The sequence below is a fragment of the Liolophura sinensis genome, chromosome 6, assembly GCF_032854445.1.
Source record: "Liolophura sinensis isolate JHLJ2023 chromosome 6, CUHK_Ljap_v2, whole genome shotgun sequence".
NCBI classification, from domain to species: Eukaryota; Metazoa; Mollusca; class Polyplacophora; order Chitonida; family Chitonidae; genus Liolophura; species Liolophura sinensis.
The window spans coordinates 8,335,900-8,363,271 of NC_088300.1; the positions used below are offsets into that span (position 1 = coordinate 8,335,900).

A 27,372-nucleotide genomic window follows, 5' to 3' on the forward strand; every position below is an offset into this window, starting at 1 on the left:
TTTAAAATGTTGATCAAGGTGATGGTTGAAAACCTCAAAGAATTAGGGCACTACATGTACAACCTGATGTACAAAAGTGTCAAGATCTAGTCTCAATTCTCCCTTCAAAATCATTAAGCCTTTCATGGAATAAAAACAACAACGAATTGTGTTACAGCCAGCTGTTTTAATGAAAACTGAAGATAGGATACAGACAATGACATACATAGAATTTACACAAAATACTTGCCCATATTGGCTGTGGTCAAATAATAAAAAAACATAACAATGAGCACCAAAACAATGCAAGCTATATACATATACTGAAAGTTAATCCACGCCAAAAAAGAATTAAGCCAATGTGCCCACAAACCCTCACATTTAATTTTTAAATTTTGTGGAAAATATGACTTTATTTCACCAGGCACGACTGACGAGATGACTGACTGGCTGAATTTGATGCGTCCCTGGTGTGCGAAGACTTATTGCTTCAGATAATACAAGTACATGTATACACATGTATATACACACACACTGAGATTCTGTACATCTCAGTTTTTCTCGGAAATATACTTGTTCTGTATTCCAGATTTTGGTAGACATATCAAAAAGGATTCCTGTAATTACAAACATATTAATCCTGCAGTTTGTGATTTTTGGCATCTAAGTTTTTGACCATAAAAAGCATGTTCTACTGGCCACAGGATGTTCTACTATACATGTAAATCTACACATGTAAAGGTTTTGCATTTGATACATAATAGTACGTAAAGTCTATATTGAAAACCTTCCTACAGTAAGATGTGGCCCAAAAGTTGTATATAAAAAGGTTATGTCTGGGCACAATCTGTGCATCTTTATAATTTTATTTGTAAGGGCAAATGAATTGATTACAATTGCCACCTTCAGTCAATGTTATTGAACCTACATGTACTTCAGCATTTTAACAAGGAAACTGCTTGACTACCTCTTATCATTCACAAATGCACCTTGTAATCATATAAGCATAGTGGAAGAAATGACAGAACTTCAACCTCAGTTTCAATAAAACCAAACAGTACACTTCAGTATTAACATCCACCTGTTTTGATCTTTCTTGTTCATACAAAAAAAAAAAAAATACTAAAACAAACTGTTGCCATGTTCATCTGGATGATCTACTTACATCAGGACAAATTGATTACAGGAAACCTCTCACCAACATTCATCAAGTATCAGTCTCTTTTCTTTGTAAAATATGTCTTTGTACACATGTTAAGTGACAGAAAACAAATGCCATATGCAGATATGGCTCCTCGTGAATGAACAGCTCTTAAAACTTGGTCCTGCAGTGACACTGAAACTGAGGTCACATATTGTCACATGTATGACTCACAATAGGTGAAATGTTTCTTTAGTGGCTGTGTACAGTATAACACACATTTAACTCCTGTGCCCTCTACATACATAGCTTACTAACTCATCTGACTATAACCTACAGTTTCATCTCAAACAGGATCAACCCTGTTACCTTCACTGAGACGCTATCCTAACATTTTGTATGGCCATTTTTTCCTGCAAATATTAATGTCAGTTGCTCAATAATTCCAAATTTATCCAATGATTCTGCACCTGATAAGTTGCCATGCTAGAAAATAGTTCTTATGACTGTTGCCTGCAAATCAAAATCAATCTACCTGTAATACATGTGTGTGTGTGGCTGGATAATAAGGTAGATGATACACTAGATGAAGTTCATATCAATAAAAACATGTGGAAAGTCAATTCAAGAGGGCCACCAATAGTATTATACATCACAAGCCTATAGCACAACTGCTGACCCAAAAGCTAGGCACAGTGGTCACAAATGCTTCAGTGCACATGTATGTTTATCCCTCATCCCTATCACCAGTATCAACCATGCTGATTTTAAAGCGGTCTTCCCCTGATTTGTTGTAATGAGAGTTCAAGTAGCTTTGCAGGTGCTCTCAGTCAGTATGCACGCACATTCTACAAGAACATGTATGTTCTTTTTATTGTTCAACACTAAACTAAAGAATTTTTCACTGATACAATGGCAAAACAATTTTATGCGTTGAGCAAACCAAAGTGCCCGAGGTAAACCACCGATCTTTGGCAAGTTAGTGACCAACTATACCACGATTGACGTACCTAAATGTAGACTGTATTAATGAAGAAAAGTGGTCTTCAACATTTGATACATTGCCAAAATGGCCACAATGAACATCGTTGTCACCAAGGCCCCACAAATAGTCTATTCCCTCTATTAGTAGTTCCCCAAAGTTCTATTTTATTCAACAATTTCATTTATAAAATATAAAAAATCAATGATATTTTTCTTCTTCTTGAAAACTCCTCCTTTTGCAAACACATAAGTGTTGCCAATTTTATTTGGTGTGTTATTGTTCTATAACGTGATTAAATATTGTCTACAAATTATGCAATATGATACATCAAGAGATGAAAAGATTTGCAAACTGAAGTGAGGTACATGTAGTAAAATGGCAATGAGGTTCATACCTATGACAATAACTTTACTGGACTAGGCCTGATGATTTGCCCCTGTTTATGTGAGTACACTACACTTTAGAACTCCAACATTAAATCACCCATTGACATGCAACTAGATAGTAATTACACCTGTTTTCCTCCAAAAGCAAGGTAAGAAGTCTTGTAATGCACATTTAAATCAGTTTTTAAAATTTAATTTTGTTCTAACAGCAGGGCAATCATAACAAGAAAAGACCTTTACTTCAAAAGAAAAAAAAAAAACACAACTAATGACAGGAATCAATTTAAAACAAAACAAACTTGCACACGTATAAGCACAAAAAAAAAGGTCATCATTTTGGTTTAGTCCATGTGCAGTGTACAATTATGATTATTTCAGTCTACACGAGTTTTTCTCTCCTATAATAAACACAAAATGTAAGTCTACTGTTGTCCTATGATAAACAACCCTTTATCTCAAGATTTATAATGAATACTATATTAACATATCAGCAAGCTATTTCCCCACAACTGTTGGCCTCATCTATTGGATAAAACACATCACAATACTTTGGTACTGTAGGACATGTACACACATCAGTACAGTGTTAATACCTAACTCATGAATTTGTTCTAAAATAACACACATTCTCTTATCTTCAACCAGATAATGTATGAGGACTTCAAAACACATCATAACAGACATTATTAGCATCTCTTGTAAGGTCACTGCATTGTTTACCTCCCCCTTGATTCATGCAGCTTTGACCACCAGGTGTCACTCAATGTTTAACACATGGAACATGACCTCACCAGAAACAAGCTGACCTTCAAGAGAAAGGTCCCGTCTCAAGTATCACATAAATCAAATCTGAATGTTCACAAGTGTGAGCATATATACAATAAGCTCATATACAAACATATCGCAATCATGAAAAAAGAAAACATAAAATCAAAAAATCAAGAAATAATAGTGTGTATAAAATGTACAAGTATTACAAGCACTGTTTTACAAACAAATTTTAAAATGTCATGAAAAATGGCTGTGAAGAACAGAAATACTTTTCCCCCATACTGCTATGTGCTTACTGTACAAACATTACAAAAACATGTGACATGAAGGCATCAAGCTGGATAAAAGTTAAACATCAGTTTCTATGAAGATTCTGAAAAGTCTGTGAACTGATAACATCAGATAACACTGAAAACCGTTGTTCTAAAACAATGTGGATTATTCATTTCATATAAATGGTCACAAAAGTTTGCTAAAACAAACTAATCAGGAAAAAAGTTGTAAACTTCATCTTGTGAAATCAGCACCGGCCAATACTGGATGGGTGTAGAATCAGGTTGGGGAAAACATCATGGCCAAGGTGACCTTGTAACAAATGGTCTCTTGACAGAACAAACTGGTCACCTGACACTTAGGAACTGGTCACATAACACTGAGAAAATTAGTCACATGATGCATCGCACTGAGTGTAACATCAACAGGTATATATGTATAAAAAAAAAAAAAGAAAAAAAAAATTAATAAAGCTAGATTACCTCAAACCTAGTTCTTGTCGGATTGCTGAAAAAAAAAAAGGAATCAATAACTCAGACACATTCAAAACAGAGATAGCATGCCAAAAAACAACAACACAATCGTGAAACCATTAAGTAAACCATTCAGCTGAGTAGCATGAAAAATATAAACAAAGCCCATTTGACTTTTTCAAACTGTTTTCTACAACTTATGACTAGGGGTAAAGATTCTCCTTTTTCTCAAAGTGATGGAATATTTCATTTGTAGCTGTTACTATTTTCTACAACAACATTTTAAGCAGGATATTGTAATTATCATTATTTTTTTTTGAAGTTTCATAGTTTTTACCACGCGAAATTGGGAATAATTCACACAGCAGATAAGAGAAAGTTTTACGAGTGGAGGATGACTGGAATGCCCTGGGCTTCTCTTACACCACTTAGTCATGTACATGTGTCATCCATTCATATTCACCTAAGCATATAATCCATTGCCCATACCTTCAATAATATCTAGTTTTGCTCTCTGAATTTCTCGTCTTATTTCGCTGATTATTTCCTGTTTGAAGGCGTCCAGGTCCCCCTGGGCTCCGTTACTGAGAGCTGAGGCATCCTGTCCAGTCAGTGAAGCCTTTCTTCTGAAAATGGTAACACATCACTAAGATAAGTCATAGCCAGATGTCCGTGTACACAGCACCACAGAGACATCTACCCTCAAATGGCTAAATGCCAACTCAACAGGACTGTGGTCCATCTGAAGGAAACATTACACAGGATTTTGATCACCTGATGATTACATCTTCTCATGAAGGTCTAAATCTTGATAGAGTCAGAAACATTCCTATTCTAAACTCTTGTGGAGTAAGACTAGATGTTCAGCATGGCTAGGGTACTGTTAAAGGCTTTGAAACTAAAATGCCTCCTCCCACTGTAAGAATACACAGCTTTCGGGTTGTAATGTTACAACTTCCTGGTGACATCCCCTTGTGCTGGAACACATCAATGCTCTTGAACATAGGTGAGTATGGAATAATGAAGGTTATTAGACATCCAGATCACCACAAAAATAGAAAAATTACAAAACTGATCTACTGGAAACAACATAAGTGATAAACATACAATTTTTCCAGTAGACCAGTTTTATAATTTTTCTATTGGTGGGTACAAACAATAATTATTACTATCCACAATCAATGACTTCATATACCTGAAATATTTCTTCCAGTGGACTTGAATGGTAACTAAGGATATTTCAGACATGTTTTGTGGATAATTTTCATTACTGTCCAAACCTGTCTATAATAAAATGCAGTTATTTGCCCCACTGCGCCATAAAGTGATAACGTCCTGTCACACAGGGTTGTCACCAAACTGTCATGACGCCGCAACTTGAAACTTTCACATGTAAGAGACTTAAAACATTCTAGTAGAACACTATAAATAGCAAGACCAATCAAAGAGTGGTAGTGTTACAAAACTTCCATACAGCAAGGGATAAAATTAATCAATGAAGTAAATAAATCAGCTAAAATCTCCAACACCATGCACTTGACAAGTTCGTGCAAACACCTGAAGAATTCACTTCTGCAATTAGTTTACAGGTACATCTCTGACACCTGACCCACAATGTAGCTGCATACAAAAGAGAAACTTTTTGACGTAAAGCCACAAATAATACTACCTAGATCCAAACAAATGCCTTATTGGCCTATGGAAAAGATATGAGCTCTTGTATTTACAGGTGACAACAAAATTCTTGAATTTATTTAATACTCACCAACACAGATCTAAATAATTTCTACAAGTTGTTATTCATAAGAACAGCTGTCAGCCACTAATTACAACTTCTAATTGCCACTTTCAGAAGGTTTTCTTGTCCATTTCAATAAAAAGAGAAAAATACTGCATTTGGCTGTCATTAAAATTTGGGAGAAAATCTCACAGTGTAACAAATCCAATGTGAATACCCTAGAAACACATCATCAAGACGTGTGGGTATGGATATTGCATTTGTATGGAGCAGCTACTTATTGTGTGACAAAGGTTCCAGAGAAGAGCGGTCCAACACCAGAGGACAGGAGAGCAGCGGTAGAGTTAGTATAGGGTGTTAGTAGACACGAAGAAGTCAAACAAATGGTGTCTCACTGGGTGTCAATGTACCTCCTCCCAACTTTGGGCGACTCTGAACCGTTGTATTTGTTCCCATTGCCATTGGTCTGCCCAGGGGAGCCCGATGCCTTCTCCCACGGTCTTTTCACCTCAGTGGGTGGGGCTGCGCTCCCAGGTTCTGTGTCCTGTCATACAGAATTTAAAACGTGTGAGCAAAAAAAGACATCTTCATGTTGTTGATCCTCATATAGTAAGGTCAGGCTATCTTACCCCAGAGATGTCTTTCTCCCATGTTCAAACACCATAAATGACAAACCTAACCATTCAAACCGTCTACTGAAAACATAATAAAGCTGTGTTCACAATGTGCGATTGTTGACTAGTCAAATAAAAATAGGACATGGAACTGTAGTATTTAACATTCAAACTTCTATTCCATCAGACTTGTCAGGGGATACTTCATTTAATGTACTCCATTGATATTCAAGTATAATTCACTCTGAGACTATGGCCTTAAAACATGTACTAAAACATGTCACCTCACTCGCTAAGAGCTAACAGTCTCGGGCTTAGCACTTCAGACAACCTGTCAGACAATACCTCTGAAGCCTTTACAATAGATATCAAGTACACTATCATCCAAGCATAATCCAGCATTACCACATTCTCTGTTTTGGCTCTCCTTTGAGCTAACTTCTTCTGCATTTCACTCATTATGTCATCTCGACCTCCCAGAAACGCTCTGCCAAGTGTGCCAGAGTTACCTGCCCCTCCAGCTGAGTCGGCTGACGGTCCTTCCTCATCTTTGTCCGGCTGCAAGGAATATCTCACAGTCAACTTCGTTGTTAAGCTCTTGTACAAAGAACTACATTATAAAAGCCTTAGAAAACCAGATTTTAAACAAGAAAATCATTCAACAACCTTTTTTTGCGTAATTATGATTAGGAGTACAGTTCATACATAAATGTATACATTACCAATTGAATCAATTACAGTTACAGACTATACGTCCTCAACAAACTGCATAAGTGCACGCTACATGAGTGTGCACTGAAATTATTTAACTCTTTATTTGTTTCAATACAACATACTTTTTTAGAATCTCAAAATCTTTATAAAGCCTAGGATGGATGATCAGAGAAGATTTCATTAAAAATTATATTATTGGTACACCTAAATTAATTTTGACATTTTTTTTTAAATTGCTTAGAGGTTAGGACCAAAGGAGATCACTGATATACAGGTATAGTTACCCTGGTTGTTTTCTTGAGCTTGGCCCCTTGTAATGCTGCTGCCAGTCCTGACTGTACAGGGGCAGGGTCAGACTGTTGACTGGGGGCAGCAGGCCCAGATGGGATTGGGGGAGGAGGGGGTGGAGCTGGAGCACCTCCCACTGGGGCTTTGGGAGGGCCACCAGCTGACAGCACAGGGGCTGGTGGGGCAGGAGGTGCCGGGGGAGGTGCTGGGGCAGCAGGGGTAGCAGGAGCTGGAGGGGCAGGAGGAGCTTGAGGGGCAGGAGGGGCTTGAGGTGTCTGGGGGCCTCGGTCTGCCTCCCAGCCCTGCGTCTGCTGAATACTGCCTATGTCTTTGTAACCTGAGTGAGAAAACACTTCTGTCTAATGACTTCAGTATAATTCCATATTCTTCATTTTCAGAGGCAAGTTTATTTTTGTGTGCCAGTTAAGACCTTGTGACATTGGTTTCTACAGACAGGTAGAAACTTGAAGAAAACATCTCACTTTGCACATGTAATTAACCATATGTAACCTTACCAGTAAGCTCCTCTATAATTCATGATTATAGAAAAAAGTAACAAGAGTGAAAAGGACGATGCATAAAATCAGCTGAACACTCAGCCTTCCTCAATAATGTATTAGCAACTGTTTATATAAGAGAGAGATCCAGCAGCCTTTTGCCAATGCGGTCAATACTGAAATCCACCTTGCAGATGGTTTCCCTGCCCGTGTTCCTCCCATCATAATACTTGCTGCTGTAGTATAAGTCAAATATTTCTGAGTACAGCACAGAACACCAATCACATGAACAAATAAATACACAAAAATGTTTTGTCCAATGAAATGATTCCTTTCTATGGTTTCTCAATATGGCATATGTACACCAACACCTTAATCATAATCCATCCAACGACAGTTTCAATTTAAACATTCTAATCATCAAATCCTTGCATCGTACCTTGAGAGGCTTTTCTCTGGTGTGTCTGGTAGTCTTCTCTTTGTGTTCTGCAACAGCCAAACACAATGCTGAACTCCACTCCATTTATATTATACTTCACTAATTTTAATACCCATTCTCAAGAAAATTTGCGATTAGAATAGGCTGATCAGGTATGCGGATGGTACATGTAAATATTAATGTGGATCTATACATACTGAAACATTAATAAGCATGAAAGGGAGGAATAAGATTTGTGCTACATGTATTTATCAGGTTGAATGAGTTACAAAGTATATTAATCAAAACCACACAAGAATACTGTGGAGCTCAGAGACTTACACTATATCACCTTGGTCGTGGGGTCCGTTTTGGTAAGGGTGTCCTGGGGGTGGAGGAGCCTGCCCAACTGGGGCAGGTGTTCTGTAAATACCTGGAACAAGCATGTAAAACTATAGCTCAGCTCTGCTACAGATGTGTAGGAGAGACAGTAAAGAGACATAACTTAATTCTTGTAGAATTGCATTACTAAAGTCACTATCTCAAAGACAAAACCAAGAGACTAATTCAAGATTGTTTTGAGCTTCAGATGAGTCAGAAAGTGGTTAAAAGTGAGAAAACAGTGCACAGCAAACCACTGCACCTTATTCTTCTTAAAAACTGACGGATGTAAACTGACAGACACCTGAGCATTAACTGGATTTTAGCACACACAAACTTAGTGGCTGTAGACAAGTGATATGAAGTATGGCCTTGTAACACCCAGCTTGTGATGACACTAAATTGGTACACGAGTACTCTTGGCATTATCACAGAGGTAACTAGTTCCAGGTATTGCATAGCTCAAGCTGACTTTATGCCAACTCTTGATATACAGCAGCAAGTTAGAACATGTTTTATTGTTACTACTTACTGTTTAGGGAGTCTAAAGCTGTGATCATAGCTTGAGCAAAACTGTCGGCATCCTCCTTGCTAGTAAAGTTCAAGCCGTAAACCTGGCGACTATCTCGCCACTGATGAAATGTTGGGGTGGCTTGGTTGTACTTGAGGCTTTTGAGAATAGCACAGTTTATCACCACCTGAAAGAGACAACACTTTCACATAATATCCTGGCAAGCATCCACAGACATACATGCAGGCAACAGTGATTTCATAAAATATCAACAATTACAGTCACATGTAGGGCAGATTATATCTAACTTCAACCAAGTTGGCAGTGTTCAACAACTCCATCTATGTGGCTAAATAGAACACATTGCAATCCTGTATCTGCAGAGAAAGTAGATACATTAGTCCATTGGCTGCACAGGGGAGGTAACTTTCTATGGACAGCATTCAAACAAGGGACAGAAAATCGAGGAAAACAAGATCATATCACACAAAGATTCTTTCGCCTCAAAGTATGTTAGGATATTTGTAGCCTATTTAAACCTAACCTTTGCTACATGTATCAACTAAATCAATGATGTTTGGTGTCTGAGTTGATGAATTTTATGTTTTTGTTCAGGCTATACCAAAGGTACATGTACATGAAGACCTATTTGTTAATGGCAATTCCCTTTGCTGGAAAATATCCCTGAATGTTTCATCAGTTTATTCAATTATTAGATATGTCTTTTTTATGGTATTCGAGAATACTTCGCTACACAAAGGTAAGCAGCATTACTGTTGGAGGAAAACAAATAGAGCCTGGTGGAAACCATGCCCAACTGCAGGCTACTTGAGACCTTCACCATGTGAAAGTAGAGGAGCTGGAATTGAACTCACAGTGACTGCATTTGTAAGAAGCTACAGAGTCACTGTGCTGCGCTAGGGCTCTAACCATTAAACCGAGGCCCAGACTGCTCTTTCATCAATCAATCACTATGCACCTAGTGCTCTCTTACAGCATCCAACATGGCATAACTTGGTCATATATTTCTTGATTAGATGTTCAAAGGATATATTTCTTTCTCTTGACATAATAGTTAACTTGATGCAATAGTTACACTTGTCTACGCCTGATCCAGTCCATTCTACATACACTTCCTCTTCAGGAGAAATAGAATATTACCATTATCATATAAACACAAACTGCTTTTGCATGTCAGGCAATGATGATAACAGTAATGGCAAACAAATGTAGAGATTGCTGTGAACTTCCTTATTTAAAATGTACACTGAGAAATTATATTCTATTACCCATACTGCTCTGGATTCACAATGAATACAAATATGACTTCTTGCTATGACTGACACAAGAATTTAAAACTGGGTATTACTTAATAATGACTTCCTCATTTTGTTACTCAGTCATACCAATGTTTTATAGACTGTTGACAGAACTTTTGGCACCAATACTATTTCTAGGTTTGGTACACATATTTCAAAACAAAATAAAACTTCATGACTCTTCATGGCCAAATCTGACAATAATTCATTACACACACGGACAAAATCAGAAAACCAGTATTGCACCATTACACAGCTAGGTATGTGGGAAGGCCTGTCAGCGACCTGCCGATGGTTGTGGGTTGCCCGATTTCCTCTCACCATAATGCTGGCCGTCAATGTATAAGTGAAATAATCTAGAGTACAGTGTAAAACACCAATCAAATACAATAAATAAGTACATATGTGTATACATAGATGCTCAGAGAAATGAAAATTCATGACATTTTTTTACGACAATTTCAGACTATTCAGCTATTTTGATGTCCATGGCAACCCAGTATCTCTGTATGGACATGATTCCTGAGAGCTGGCTATGCTGTGTTTATCTGGGCAGCTCATGCCGGCTTCCTCTCCGGCCATAAGTGGGAAGGTCTACCAGCAACCTGCGGATGGTCGTGGGTTTCCCCGGGCTCTGCCTGGTTTCCACCCACCATAATGCTGGCCGCCGTCGTATAAGTGAAATATTCTTGAGTACGGCGTAAAACACCAATCAAATAAATAAATAAATAAATTTATCTGGGCCACACTGCAGGCTGCTCACCTCGTGGTCCTGTAGCTTACGACCCACAACTCTGAAGGTATTGTTGGCACTGTTGTGGTATATTTGAACTTTGGACAGCCCTTGGGAATTCCCACTTGGCACCCACTTCCTGTTCCCATCGTCATACACCATCACTGAGGCCCGCGCAGTTACTATGGCGTGTTCACTGAAACCATACAACAACACATCGTCAATACTCATAGAAGCATGATACTATAACAATAACTATCAACAGTACATACACATGCGAAATGAGTGATGCAAATGTACACTGTACAGGTACACGCTACAGGTACATGTACATTTATAGATTACATTGTATTGTTTGAATATGGGCTACTTTTATGTGTCACCAAATTGTGAAAGAGCTTGCCGGTTCATGCTAAAACTAGAAAACTAGAGAAATTTAGTCGCCAACAGTAAAAATTGACAGAAAAATTCAAAATGGTGACACTTAAATATTTCCTTTATGAATGGTTTTGGAGTAAATCACAACCTTTCACACTGGTAAACTTTCCAACTTAAGGTAAAGTAAGGATATACAGGTAATTCCATATAAGACCACATGGGAATAATAGGAGGGAATGGTCCCTGTCCAAGACTGGGATTTAACCCACACTTCTGCTTTGGTCACAAGCTGCCATAAATACAAAGTGGCAACACACCAAAATGATTTTGATTTACTTATTTGAATGATGTTTTTTTAAAGCTCACTCAAGAGTATTTCACTCATATGATGGCAACCAGGAGTGTGGTAGGAGAAAACCAGGCAGTGCCTGGTTGCTGGGAAATCTCTCCACATATGACCTGTGATGGAGCCAGTCTCAGCTAGACTTAAATTCACAGCCATCAGAGGGGCTATTGGGTACACCAAAATATACACCATCCACCCACATGTATTACACCTATCATAACTTCCTTGGCAGGCTGGCGAAACTATACTTTCACTGCTGGCTGAATCAATGCATAGTGATACCGTTAACCCGCATGATACACATCAACATGAACATGTATGTAAAACAGGTGAATGTACATGTATGTCAGGACACATAAATGAAGTACCGTGCATGAGCAGTCACAGCTGCCCTGCATATTCGTGTACCTGAACACACATGGCCATGTAGTTCGTAGGCTGGATACAATCACTGAATGCATTCATGTACCTACATTTACATATGGCACACATTTAAAAATCCTTCTGTCACTTTGCTACAATCCCTTGCATACATATACATATGTATCAACAGTATGGTTACTAGAAGTACATTAAGAGATACAAGACCACTAACCTTTCACTGACTAAGGAGATCATAAGTTAAATGACACATGAAATGCTTTATAACATATAACAGTAAACATAAATTTTTCAGCTTTCACTACGGGGGCTAAAAATGGCTTCAACATGTTGAAGTGCGGTTTTCTTAATGCCCCTGCTGTTAGTCTGGAAATCAAGCAGCTTGCAGTGATGATGTCAACGATTATCACTGTTTAAAAAGAACTTTGAGCGAGGACAGACCAAGCGGTACTGGCTAAATAGGAACGGAGGTGGGAGAAGGGACGCAGAGGGGGTGCTAAGCTGGTCCAAAGAAGCCATGCAGTATCTATGTACATGTCACCTTGCCCACACTGTACCAACACGCTTCACCGGGCTAGGAGCACTTCTGAGGTGTTCACGGAGTTCCCAGCAAGATCAATGATGATGCAATTTCTCAAAAAAATCCTACCGTTGACGGAAAATATGCATAATATAGCATAATTAACAGATAAAAAAATACCCACAACATGAAATATTTTTTAAAAAAATTTCGTGGCATAATCTTCTTCAGTTGGCATAGAAACATAATCTTTGTTTCATACTTCCTTTTATGTATCCTTTGAACTACCTCCAGGTACCTAACTTCAGCTCTATGTCAACTGAGCCTTGTTATCCACATGTACCTGGAGAGGTGTGCTTGCTCAACCACTTACCGTCTACCCAGGAATCCTTTACTGCTAATATTTAAGAATAACATTTCTGACTACAAATATGAAGAGGAATAAAGGCTGGTAATATCACAATATCAAATCACTGGGTTTCAAATGATCACTGAAAGCAATACAGTAGACTACAATAAAAATTACACTTGGCCCTATGTACTGTACAGAAATGTCATTATTACACTGAACAGTAGGGATTGACAGTGGAATTCCAACCATTCAAAACATAACAGTCCCTGTGGTTAGCCATGTGATGAAACAGATCATCTACAGAACCATAAAACCTAGCACAAGAGCAACAAGTAACTTTGGACGGACAGGACAACTATATTTACAAATACAGGTAGCTCCTCTGCTCTATCCATTGCCTGGGGGGTCGTCCCGATGGTAGGCGCAGGGACTGACTGCGACGCAGGTACCCTTGAGATGACATGCTGTTCGAACACTACATGTGCTCTCCACAGACCACACCTCCTTCCTGCTTCCAGCTACTGATGACAGACTCGGACAACAAAGTATGTGCTGCTATAGTTTTAGGCTGTGTTGTAACAGATGCTGTGTGTATAATGTCATATCAGCTATGGCTTCTACTCCACAGTTATGACAGAACATGTTCTCCCATGACCAACCTCCAATCTCACACGCTGTTTCATGACTCCGCACTGATTAGCAATGAATCTTACTAAAAATTTTAAACTTTTAGACCTCTACTATGTGTAAACGTTATAGCTGAAATGACAAACTATGTATTAAGGCAGGTTTATGCTTTTGAAGTTAAAGATAGTAGGCATAACCTGATGTCAAAATTTCTTAGATAACAATAAACTGGCAGCATGATTTTCAACTAAATTAATCCACTGTATATCTAATGGACCATCCCATTAAAATGCAAATGCATGCTCTTAGGGCCATACTAGCCAACATGTGACAGCCTCTAAGCTGACAGACGTGTGTAAAACTGATTAGGTTACACTTTCTGGACACAACTGACAATCTTCACACCAATTGTCCACTGTTAAACAGCTACAGCTTGAGTATCATGTCCATGGTAAGTCTGGCCTCCATTTCACAATTCGAAACCTCTAATTGTGGTGACTCATTTCAAATGTTCAAGACTTGTACATGTATTTATTCTCTGCATATGTATTTGTTAAACTTTTTCTTATAAAGAGTATTTCAGTTCTATAATGGTGGTCAGGTTACTGAAAGGAAGAATTCACCACTGCTTGGTGGAAGTCATCAAAACTCACGAGGACAGGTGCATGACTGACCTCTTGGCTTCAAGCTCTAGCTCAACCAGAGAGAGCTGGATTTTGTTCTAAGGCTGAAAGACATCAGACAGAAACCATAACTATTAAAAGTCTGATTTGCCAGCGAAAGCCTCATGCTTTCATGTATGCACATAATCTTTATAAGAACAAACACCACACTTACATGTATGCTTACACAATGTACTGTAACACCCAAACATATTGGAGACGTACATGCACCAGCTTTGTACAATTCAAGGAATTTCATGTCAAGATTTATTTCAAGGCTTTTTAATGACCAAATTCACATTTTCCTGGCTATTTGAAATAAATTGTGTGCACTTATACATGTTTCTACAGCAATGTAAAATGACCTGAGTTAGGTAAACTGCCTTTTGCTTATACATAACAGCATACACTGTACACAGCAATTTCAAAAATGTTGGAAAATGTCTGCTGGAGAATGTTAGCATATACTGTACTATGTGCTAGACACAGTAGCCCAGATTCATTCTGTAGTCTCATTTTTATAGCTTTTTAGGACAGAAAAACAAAATCCCTTGATTCTCCAGGTTCTTCAAGGCCTGCAAATGTTACTTTCAAAATTCCAGGTTTTTCAAAGCTTTTTAGCCCCTGCTTAGTACATTGTTTGTGCAGCAAAAGTTGTACGAGAAGCACTCTTATCTACGTACATGTTCACAGTTTTTAGCTTGCTCATCATATGTATGCATGTACCACACTACATCCACATCTTCACGTACAGGGTGTACTGATTCATCTCACTGTTATTTGAGCCTCATTTTCTTCATCTTGCACAAACCGCTGTGATTTTTAGTCATGTTGAGTTTAGTAACATGTGAACAGAAGCTGAGTAGTTACACATACAACATCATCATCCAGGTGGTCTTTACATATGCATACTTGCAAAGAGCAATGACTTTAATCTGGTGTACACTAAGCCTACATGAAACATGCATTAAACAAAAGCAGCATCAAGATGTGCTACCTATATGTAGTACATACAGGCCAAGACATACATGTAGAACATACACGAGGCTGAGCAGCCCTCAAAATTGGTAAAATCTGCTTAATCAGAAGAAAGGTTAGCTGAAATTTAACTTATGAACCTAGTTGGGTTAAGCAAATTATTTTTGCATAACCCATGGGTTACACAAATGGGTAATGCCTAAATGAGTTTTGTGAGAATTGGATATATTTTATACTGTACAGTACAATAAGCACCATTCCTATTCCACTGAATGGTCGACAACTGGCATATTAATGCAGGCATGATGATTTCAGAATTGATGGAAAACACTTTTTCACTTCCGTGACCTGGGAAACATTTTTGCAGCTCCCAACAAATTCTGCTATGCAAACCACTTTACCTGTAATAATTTTATGTTAATGGCATTTCATGAAATAAATTTTAGTTTTTGGTGTTTTGTGAAGATTTATTTATCACTGACTTTTACAAAGTAAAAATTACGATAATTCTTAAAAATTAAAATGTAAAATGAACTGGTTTAAAATGTATGAACTACCACACCGATTTATTGAGGTGTCTGACTTAAGACTATGGAAACACAATAAATCCTGTAATTTCACAAAAAAGGGAGAGAACTAGGCACACTAAACTTTGTCAGTTTGAGTTATCTCCCCTGTCCATAGTGCACTGCCGCAGGTGTTAAATACAACTTCCTAAACAACCTTGCACTCAAATGGATCTTAGAAGCACAATTTCCCGTGTCAAAGATCTTGATTGGCTGAAACATTCTTCCTGTTCTACATGTAATTCTCATAAGTCATCTATAGTGCTACTTCCTGTCCATCGTGTATACAAAAAACAGCTTGGCTGGCAGGCTTATTCTACACACAGAAATTTAAAAAAGCTCCATATTTTGCGAGGCCAATCGTCCCAACAAAGCACAAGCACGTATTGACAATTTGTCAAGTTTCTGAAAGTTTACAACTCAGGCTTTTTTATAGCTAACTTTTTTCAATGTTTACTGGTGAGCAGTACCGAGTGAGTAGCCAAGCCTTTTTTTGTGGAATATGGACTTCTGGTTCCATGACATCCTCGGTAGACATACAATCTATGGCACCTGCTTCACTTCGCTGTCAATTTTCCTCAACAAATGAAGTTTTATCAGCCCACTTAACTGATGCAGACACTGTAACATCACTTAAAAGGCTGACGGTTTATTCTAGGCAATGCAGTTTCCTCCACTCATTAGCCAGGCCACTGTTGTATAAGTAAAACTTTCTTAAGTACACCATCAAACACAGATTAAATAAATAAATCAAATATGGGAAACATGCAGAAAGTAAAAAAAAAAGGCGCATACACACATGTACATGTACAAGCTAATTTTTATTACACTATAAACATCTACAAGACTACATTTTGTACATGTACGTTAACAGCTGGCACTGCACTTATTGGTTTTACAGGATTAGACTGACACACATCTATATCATATAAAGATAAAAATGCTTGCCTTCACATTAGCCTTGTGAGAACAACAAAAAGTAAATGTCAATACACTGTATGCATATACATGGATTCATAGAAGTCCAAATTTTTAACAACCAAGAACTCAAAATTGAGTTTTTTTTCTGTTCCAGATTGCCATTTGGCCCCTCTCTAACCATTTTGCCACTGAAGCAGTCTCTGCATGGTAGAGCTTGTTGTTAATATTTCTGACTATGTATAATATGTTCATGTCACCTGCATTCCTGTGAATCTAGGTACATGTGTACACAGGTGGATAACTGCACACTGACACCTACTCTGACACACATCCACAGTTGTCAAGTATTGTGAGAACAATAAGCAGAAACAGCCTAGTGAGGAAAATTGGACCGATTTCTCCAACACTCGCAGAAGAAACTGAGAAGCAACAGTCAGTCTCATTGAGTGCATGTACCTCTACATAAATGAGATATTATTTTGGATGTTTCAAACCAGCTTTTGACAACAACAAGATATAATGAAATTATTTTATCTTACAAAAAGTTTAAAGAATGATGCTGTCAGCATTACTACATGTACATGTGCACTGGTACATAAAGGCCTGGCCCTACATGCAAGGGTGAAGGGTGGTTTAATATTTTAAACTGTATAGAACTGCTAAAAATCATTATTCAAAATAAGTGTATGCTGCCAGGTATAGATAGACATACATTGTAGGAGAGAAGATTGTGCTTGTCTGGCAACTGTCTGTGTGTGTGTGTGTGTGTGTGTGTACCCAGGACTAGCTGTGGGAGTGTGGTGTGACTCAGTCTGCCAGCTGTGGGCTGTCTAATTGTGTGACAGTCCCATGTCAGCAGGCAGTCATCTTCATTCTCTCCCTCTGATGTCAAGTTGTCCCTAACTGCACACTGCCCCCACCTAAAAGGCAGAAAGCGGGGCACAGTACAATGCAGCACAACTTAATTACCAGTCTGCTCTGACAGCCCAGCAATTAAACAGTGTGACAATGACAAAGGCAATGTCTCTTAGCTTGTGTGCTGCAATTTGAAGGGTGTATTTCAGAAAGTTACTGTCCTGGCATTTCATCAAAGCTTAAAATACATTTAATACGTTAGTTTTGAAAAGTATCTTGTGAAATATCTGTGTATCCAACATGAATAAATCCCAGGCTGGCTGAATTATTAATGTACATATTTTATTAACCGAAAATAAATGCTGAGCAAGAAGCAGTGAGTTGACATTTCACCCACTTCACAGTATCTTGTATCGTCTCATCCGTCCGTCAAAAGCAACCTGTAAGATCAGGCTATCCATAAGATCAGGCCACTCGTTAGATCTGGCTACTCATAAGATCAGGCTACCTGTAAGATCTGGCTACTCATAAGATCAGGCTACCTGTAAGATCTGGCTGCTCATAAGATCAAGCTACCGAAAAGATCTGGCTGCTCGTCAGATCAGGCTACCCGAAAGATCTGGAGTAAAATCAGGTTACCCGTAAGATCAGGCTACCCGTAAGATCAGACCTGAAACATCAGGTTACCTGGAAGATCTGGATACTTTTAAGATGAGGCTACCCATAAGATGAGGCTACCTGCAAGATGAGGCTACTTGTAAGATCAGGCTAGCCATAGGATCAGGCCACTCATACAACTAGACTACCTGAAACATCATGCTACTTGTAAGATCAGGCTTCCCATTAGATCTGGAGTAAGATCAGGCAACTCATAAGATCTGGCTACCCATATAATAAGGCTATCTTTAAGATAAGGTTACCCATAAAATCTGGCAACCTGTAAACTTTGACTACCCATAAGATCAGGTTACCTGTAAAATCTAACTACCTGTAAGATCTGACTACCCATAGGGTCAGGTTACCTGTAAAACCTGGCCACCTGTAAGATCTGAGTATCCTGTAAGCTCTGGCTCTGTAAGGTCAGGGAACTTGTAAGATCAAGCTACACGTAAGATCACATCACTCATGCAATTAGACTACCCGTAAGATCAAGCTTCGCATAAGATCATGCCATTCATACCATTAGACTACTCCATACATCATGCTTCCAGTAAGACGTGGCTAACTTAGATGTAAGGAGACAAGGAGAGGACCCCTAGTGAGGATTATCTTAACACTTTTTATCTGAAATGTCGGTAAAGCCAACCATCTTCCCATTTTCACAACCTGAAAATTTAAACAGGTTTCATAAAATCAATTTTTATGACTGAGCATGTGATTGTTGTTAAAACATTTGAAATGGAAGGACAAGCTTGAAATGTGAACTATGCTGTACTGAGTGGAATTGTCATTCAAAGGATCATCTGAATGTCTGAAGGCCCTAAAACTGGTGACACAAATGAGTACACATTAACATGTTCATAGGTTTTACCATCTGTGCTTTTCTTTTTAACACGTCTTGAAAATCCCTGTACAAAATAAACCACCCTCTGCTTTAATATCATTCCTTTCACTGCTTGTTTCCTTGAAGTTTTATTTTGCTTCAGTGGTTACAAGAGGATGGTGTCTCCTTGTTTGTGATAGACATAATGACCAATTCTGACATTCTGAGTTGTAGCGCACTGACGTATGAAGACCAAGTTACAAATCAGGGAAAGCAGTACTTGGTCTATCATTTAATTATACAGGCAGGCAACATGCATGTCCATGCACAATAGAGCTATGAAAATTACTGTAATAACTACCAGCCAAAGAAAAAAAGAAGAATGTATGACATCTTTAAAGACAAACAGTGGTTATATTTATTTGATTATTTAATACAGTGTTTATATATTATGTACGCATGCAGCGTACACATACAGTATGTGCATGTGTGAATGCAAAGTATCAATATGGCCAGGGTGTACGGACCTATTACATGTACACATATTCCAGTATACACATAAACTCTCTGCATCTTGTTATCACCAGGAAATTGGTTGGTTAACATGAAGCTATTATCTTTTCCTCGTTTTACGGGCACTAATAGCAATAATCATATATAAATCAATATGTCTAGAGCACCCTAAGCACGTCTCTATGACATGTGAAGAAAATCTGTACCCAATTGGTGTACGTGAAGATGGCCGAAAGAAATCAATTCAGCATCTAATTATTTTTGGCATAAGCTGGGATGAAGGGAGAATACTCATACTTAACATACATCTTCAGCATGGCCCTTAAAATACATTTAAAAATTGGAACAAAATAATTCTTTTCTAGATCCACAGACTTTGATGTTAAATAAATGAATGAATTCTAATTCATATGCTTAATCATAATCTGATAAAATCAATGCAGGTGAAGGTAGAATGCCTTATTACGCATGCATGCTTGTCTGCTAATACATACTGTAGTGAAATTTGTCAACGTCAGACTGCAGATTTAGATCAGGACTCACAAATGACTATATTATGCATTTACATGGAATGCAGCATCAATACCAACTGGTGCTATATGATATCCAAAGTTTAAGAACATGTGCTTTTCCTATCAGTCTGGTGTTAAAACAGAACACTCCATACTTCATCAGACTAGACGTCTCAAGTGCATTAGCAGTGTAAAATTGCATTAGACCACGCATAGTGTATGCTACTTTTAAAAGCCTCTGGTAGAACATATGACCAGTTCAAGGTGATGGCATGGAGGTTGTGAACACTCACAAGAGCCTCCCAATCGAGGCTGAAAACAAGAGCACTCTGACAGAGTTAAATCCCTCAATACATACCTATAGATATATATTTAGGACATGTAAGTGGCGGCATACGTTGAACCTTCAGGTTACATGTACCCTAGAGTCCAACAGATGGGCATCAACTGTACTGGTACATGTACATTGAGCTGTAGGCATACAATTAGCATCCTCCCCCACCCTCCCACCCCCATCCCCACTGTAACATCCCCTCTAACACACAAACAAATACTGAAGTACAGAATGGCGAGACCTGTTCTCGCTGATGGACTGATCAAAAGCATATACAATGCACAATAATGTCCTAGACCAGAAGCTGCAAACCTGTGAATTTAGCATGTGACCTGTATCAAATGTGCTTGAATGATCACAGCCTATCATTTACTAAGTATGTCGTAATGTTCAAATGATTAACTCTGCCGAGAGCAACTTGATATGGTAAGAACATGTAGATGTAAACCGAACAAAACTGTTTATTTCAATTAACTTGCATTTAAGTGTGCAAAAGAATATGGATGAACAACTGCTTGTTAATAATTCTGCATGCTTACATGAATTTCGCATGTACAGTATTCGGAGATATAAAAAAATTAGCTTGAGTTTACAATTTTTTCGTAGAAAAATTTGTCAATCTTGTGTTGCTAGATAAAATAGAATACACTGGAAACTTTTATTATCAAATAATTTTCATTTACTGCTCACACTTCTGAAGCTGAACAACACACAAGCTCATCGAACTTAAAATCCTATTAAAATTAAACCCACAAGTATACTATTTGTCAAAACCTGTCTTACTTTCACTCTGATTAACGCCTGACAATCGTTTTCATCACTGATACTAATGACACCAGAAGTCTGTGAGATATATATGTACATGTACTTCATTCACATACTACTATCTGTGTCTTTTATTGGAGGGGAGTGTCATCTTCTAAAACAGCACAGCTATTGGAGTGACACATAAATGTATGCATGCTCAGAATAACATACCTTGAAACTGCAAATCCTATCCTCTCTGAAATGACCCAGCCTGAAAATTTTTTTTTCTTGGTTTACAAATACCAATACATGTATCTCTTTGGAGGAGCAAACATAGTGCTTCTAGTCAGTGTACAGGAATTAAGGATTGGTGTAGCAGATGTGAAGCACGAAAATAAGCTACTGGTGGAGCGCTGACCATGTGCACAGCTGGGGACAGATGTAGACAACCAACTTCATGTACTCTACATGTGTATACTGCACATCAGTACATACAAACAGAATAGACACTAAGTCGTGTCATCCATGGAGGTATATAGGGAAGGAGAATCCACTCGCCCAGTCATCCCAGTGAGCTGGCCAGACATACCTGCTGCGTCTTTCTACTCTGAATGAAAGGCCATGCAGCTTTTGATGCTCAATGCATGATACCCCACCCTACCGTGCGTACACCAGCCAGGCTTAGGGTGAACTGCCAGGAAAAGTATTCCATCATGCACACTAACTTTGAGTAAAAACAGTCAACTCCAAATTCTGCGCACAACAATGATATAGTAAGATCATATTTTTTCACCTCAGCGATCGTACTAATCACATCTATAGGACTATTGCATCGGAAGATATAGTTTGTACAGGTCAGTGATATTTATTCAGCTATCAGGAACATTTCTAATTTTTTGCTACTTTCTGGGGATAAAATTAAGTTTTCAAGTTAGCATTCATTTGTATAATTTGCCTGGTGCAGACAGGTTAAAGGTTTTTTTAAAACTATGATTGAAAATTGAGAAATCGGCCCATCTGAAATACATCGGCCTTTTCCAAAAATATCCAAAATTAGTCTTGTTTGAGTTCCATAAAATCACATTTTCACACAACTAATAATGTACTTTTACTAAAAATAAGATCAGGAAATACAGTGCTGTTTACAGGGCATGCATTTCTTAAAGAGAATGTTGGGTAAGATAATATTTTCACGGCCCATCACCTTGCCTGGACATGAAAAAAGATTCCAAACATGACAGACGTTGATTTACGTTGTCCAGTTCGAAAGTTTAAAAGGCTGGTTTACGGTTGAATGATGGTTTATCAATGCTGGCTTTGACATATTACATTTCTGGCATATTAGGAAATCGGTTGGTAGCAAAAATAAGGTAGGGTTTGAGCCATTTTTTTTTAGCGAAACTGTGGAAGTCTACATGTATATGAAAGAAGCTGGGCATTACAGTAGGAACATCCAGCTTAGCTTTGGGCTAGCTGGCGACATATTATAAAGTAAATAAATAAATGTTATAAAATAAAGATATATATAAGATAAATACGACTGAACAGATTGAATAACTCTTAAAACAAGAAAAAAGGACAAAAATTTTGGCAATAATTTTGTTGAAAAAATGAAGATGAAATTCGAACATGACTTGTATATCATCATGGTGAAACAATGCACCACGTTTCAATTCACTGCAAAGATGTTTTTGTTTATAATGTTATTTACTTTTAAACATGATATTCCCAAGGAAACTATCAATTTCTTCTGCTGCGATAAGTGAATCAAAGTGGTCTGAGATCCTATATCTTTATTATTCGGTGCTTGTACAGGGTGCCTTGGCTGTGAGCAAGCAATGCACGACTGGTTGCTGGGTACCTATAACCACAGGTGTCAAAAGCTACTAGTCTCGCCAGCGCATGCGAATCATCTGCCATAAGGCAGGCAGGTTAAAACAAAGCCTGAGTCCTGCTGTGAGTTGTTCCTCCTTCCATATATACCTCCATGGTGTCATTTGTACACCTGTACAGTTACATGACAAGATAAATGGTGTATGTGCTTATAATCATGTAAGCTTATAAGATAGTGTATGTGCTCATAAGCATGTAAGCATCACTCTAAGTTTTCAGACAGGCTTCCTTAAAGGAAAAGCCCAGGCAAGTTGATAGCCTGGCCTTAAGAGACAATGGTTTAGGAATTCAAATTGGACAGTAAAATTTTGTTGCAATTGTTTAATCTGCAATTATTTAGTTTATCTACCATCACCAAGTATATACAAGTAACTACTACATGAGAGATACACATAACAGATACCATAAAATGCACAGCATACCATCTACAACATGGTATGCTTTACCATATACAGGTACACCCTCACCAGCTTTCCTTTACACATGATTGGATGCTAGTTGAAATGTTTCGTCCAGTGTCTATCATTTCTACCCATCATTATTTCCATAATGCTTAGCTTTGTCCCGATGCATTTACTTCATTTGTTCCCCTGTCATATTTGTCATCACATTGTCAGGTAAACTGAGCATGTATCAGCTGTTCGTCCGCTCCAGACCACCCACTGTTCCTGATCAACACATAGTGACCTGCTACACCTATACAGACACCTATATGTACATGGCTACGGATGTGATATATGTGGACTCGTACATGTAACTTTAATATAAATGCAACAGCCCATAATAATGATACTGCAGCAAATTATTTCCTTTCGGGCAGAGTGGGTATTATGTCTGGCTGTAATAATTCTCCTCATCAACTTAGGCTCGTAAGCCTGCACAGGATTCTTTCACTGCATCATCATACTGGCAAATTTTGTTGGATGCACTAAGTCATATACTGTACTGTAATATGACTAATGTCTTCGCCCCTTTATTCATGGTGCCCAAGCCCTAATTATGACCAGTCACCCCCTGGGCTTTGCTATCAGATGTAAAGTGCCTCATATGCTTTGTATCAGAAGGATGAGGTTATCTTTGAAATGGTTCAGTACATTACCTCTGCCTAACCACAAAAGCATGGTTAAACAGTTTGCCACTCTTCCCTTTAAGAGGAAAAAGCTATGAAAGTTGATAACTTGCATGGTTTTATAAATTAAAAATTCCCACCTATAATTTTACACATTTTTAACATATATTTGGTGGAATTCAAATCATGACATTCTGGGATTCTAGTTAAGGAAATTAGGACAGAAACAAATAATTTTGTCTAATATGAATAGTCAAAGTGCTTCGTCCATGTTGTACATCCTAAAATAAGATCAGGCCTACTGTCTAGTGACTACAGTAAGGCAGCTGCTTTTACATTTTGCTTCCTGCTTCCCGATATCGTCATGAGTTCAATATTTTATAACTTGAATTACAATACACAACATACGAATGATAAGACAGCTTTTATATGACCTATATACAAATCTACATGTACTTGTTGGCTTGAAAGTTCCTTCATACATATACACAAGCAAAAACATGTGGTCACAAACATGTCTGTAGTTCACTCCGGATGAGACGATCAAAAAGCAGTCAATTGCTTAGTACTCACTTAGGGATAATGTGCAAGTCTGTGAACATTAGACTTACGGTATTTTAGGACATGTCCTTAACAAGACCAGAATATGTTGACTATGTATATACATGTACATATGCTTTGGGTTTTACTTCATGCTTAACTATTTTTCGTTCATATGCTGAAAAGGAGTTGTTAAGTATGTGTACATGTGCATATATTTTGTGCCTTCTTAGGGCAGGGTGAGTCCATGCTGCCACTGAAGTATCATGCTGAAGACACCAGACATGATACACCACCCAGTCACAATATACAGACACCGGGCCAACCAGTCGAGTTTCCTTGCTCTGATCTCTCAGAGCTGATCGCCAAGTGAGGCAGCAGGCAGTAACATATTCAATGTTTTTTGTATGCCTCGACAGAATGTGTTGACATGGCAGCATAAGTTAGAACTGTAACAATACAGCCATCATACATAAGGTTACCAATCTGCCTGGCTTCCCAAATTTTCCACCACGGATGTGATGAGGAAAGAATGCCACATGGAAATTTCTTATAGACAGAATTTTAACAATATTTCACCGCTTCATTCAATTGTATGCTGAGTCTGGGAATAACCATCTTTGCTGATTTACTGTTTCTAACGAGGTTTCTACTCTGTTACATTGCCCTAAGTCATGTAAATGGGGAAGGTCCATTTCTGATCAGTTTAAGTGAGAATACATTTGCTGAGTTCATTATAGCATCCTTGTTCTACATATGTACATGCACATCTATGTGGTTAGGATGCTTTTTAACATTTATTTATTAATTTATTTGACTGGTGTTTTACGCCACACTCAAGAATATTTCTCTTATATGACGGCGACCAGGGCTATGGTGGGAGGAAACGGGGCAGAGCCCGGGCGAAACCCATCCGAAGGTTGCTGGCTGCTTTTTAACATGCTGAAATGCACACATGTATACTAAAAGTATCCGGGAAGGAGGCAGTGCCTCTAAAGTGCAGGTACCCAGGGTGCAGGTTCATTCCTGGCCAAGGACAAGGAATTTCTGGATATTCTCACTCTTGTTATTCATGGAACCTTGGTGACAATAAGGCTACTGAGTCGTCGTGCTGCAATAACATACTAGCCACTCAACCACAGAGGCCCACCTTATACTCTTGATGGTTTGTGGCATACATGAACTCCTTCATTCATATGATTCGCGTATATAACCCAGCGTAGCAGGAAGCATTCAAGACATACTTCTCGTTTTTAAATTTTATGATAATCTCATTTTTTTTGATGATTTCTGGAAAGAAAAGAAATATTGATCTTCAATGGTGTGACGTTAGTGATGTGAAAGAAGGGATGAAGTGTTATTCTCCTTAACATGTAACCTGTAACTGTTACTAGTTTGAGATTGTGCACATCCCGACACTTCACTTTCACGAGGCTGCGGCTAGCAGACGAGGAGGTGAAAAACAACATGGTAAGGTATAGGGAAATGAACAACACTGGGCAATATTCTGAGAACTATATGGCTGATTGGAACTGGAAATTATTGTATAATGAACAAAAGAATTATCTGCACAGCATATGTAACTTGTGAACACCGACAAAACCTAATTTTGGACTTACAAGTGTTATGTCGTTATTCAGACAGTGTTTTCACCACTGTTTTGCCGATGAGAGTAAAACAGTACATGGCCGGAGGTCTGTGGTCTCAAATGGTTTTACTTAACAAGTAAACATCCTTGTATCATGTGAATGATAGGAAAGAAATAATTAGCCTAATGCATTTGGCATTGTAAGCTAACGATATCTTTAGCATAACTCATGATTAGGCTAAGAAATGGCTTATCCCTTGTACTGAACATGTAGTACTTCTACCTATTTAGTGCATGCAGAGTGACATCACACAACATAAAATCATAACAATGCTATCCTTAACTTTCCACATTCATGTCACATAACTTAATTCACATACATGGGAGGGGACACAAGATGTCACCGTAAAAATTACCATTTGTCAGACTTCACATTCCCAGAGCTCTAGCATTTGGCCAATAGCTCCAGGACAACGTATTTTAACGACAAACATGTTTTACGTTTTAACAAACTGCAAAATGAACATACGGGCATTGAAACATCATTAACTTACCTCATGTTTGTGAGCCTAAGAGCGTTGACAGCTATCAACTAAAGGCCCCTTTCCCGATGTTTGACCAAAAATCAAGGGGCTGTTTCCACGCCTACATGTATCCCAACCTCTCTTTCACGATCAAGTGTATGCGATCTTTCATTAAAACAGTTCCTTTTAGACCGACAGCGAGGAGACGGGGTTCAAAGTCTCCCAGTTTGTAAATAACAGCCTCAATAAAGAGCTGAAACAGGAAAATATCTCATAACAAAAGGGGTACGGTTTTCCTTCCTTCTCCACTATCGTGACGCCATGCTCATCCTTCAACCAGTCAAAAATAAACTGTTTGAATG

General features: G+C 38.2%; 1 protein-coding gene across 2 annotated transcripts; it reads right to left on the minus strand.

The window, feature by feature from the left end:
* Positions 1-3,975: 3,975 nt before the first annotated feature.
* On the minus strand, positions 3,976-27,318 carry LOC135466755 (vasodilator-stimulated phosphoprotein-like). 2 transcript variants are annotated; one of them, XM_064744419.1, is made up of 10 exons: positions 27,041-27,318; positions 11,252-11,417; positions 9,191-9,356; positions 8,620-8,710; positions 8,299-8,345; positions 7,359-7,699; positions 6,766-6,918; positions 6,157-6,290; positions 4,498-4,634; positions 3,976-4,042 (listed from the first exon to the last, which is right to left on the minus strand). In XM_064744419.1, exons 1-10 carry the CDS (start codon positions 27,043-27,045, stop codon positions 4,014-4,016), a joined length of 1,269 nt encoding a protein of 422 aa, XP_064600489.1. In that variant the 5' UTR covers positions 27,046-27,318; the 3' UTR covers positions 3,976-4,013. The 2 variants fall into 2 exon arrangements, with proteins under 2 accessions (XP_064600489.1, XP_064600488.1); XM_064744418.1 differs by having other exon boundaries at positions 6,142-6,290.
* Positions 27,319-27,372: the final 54 nt, after the last annotated feature.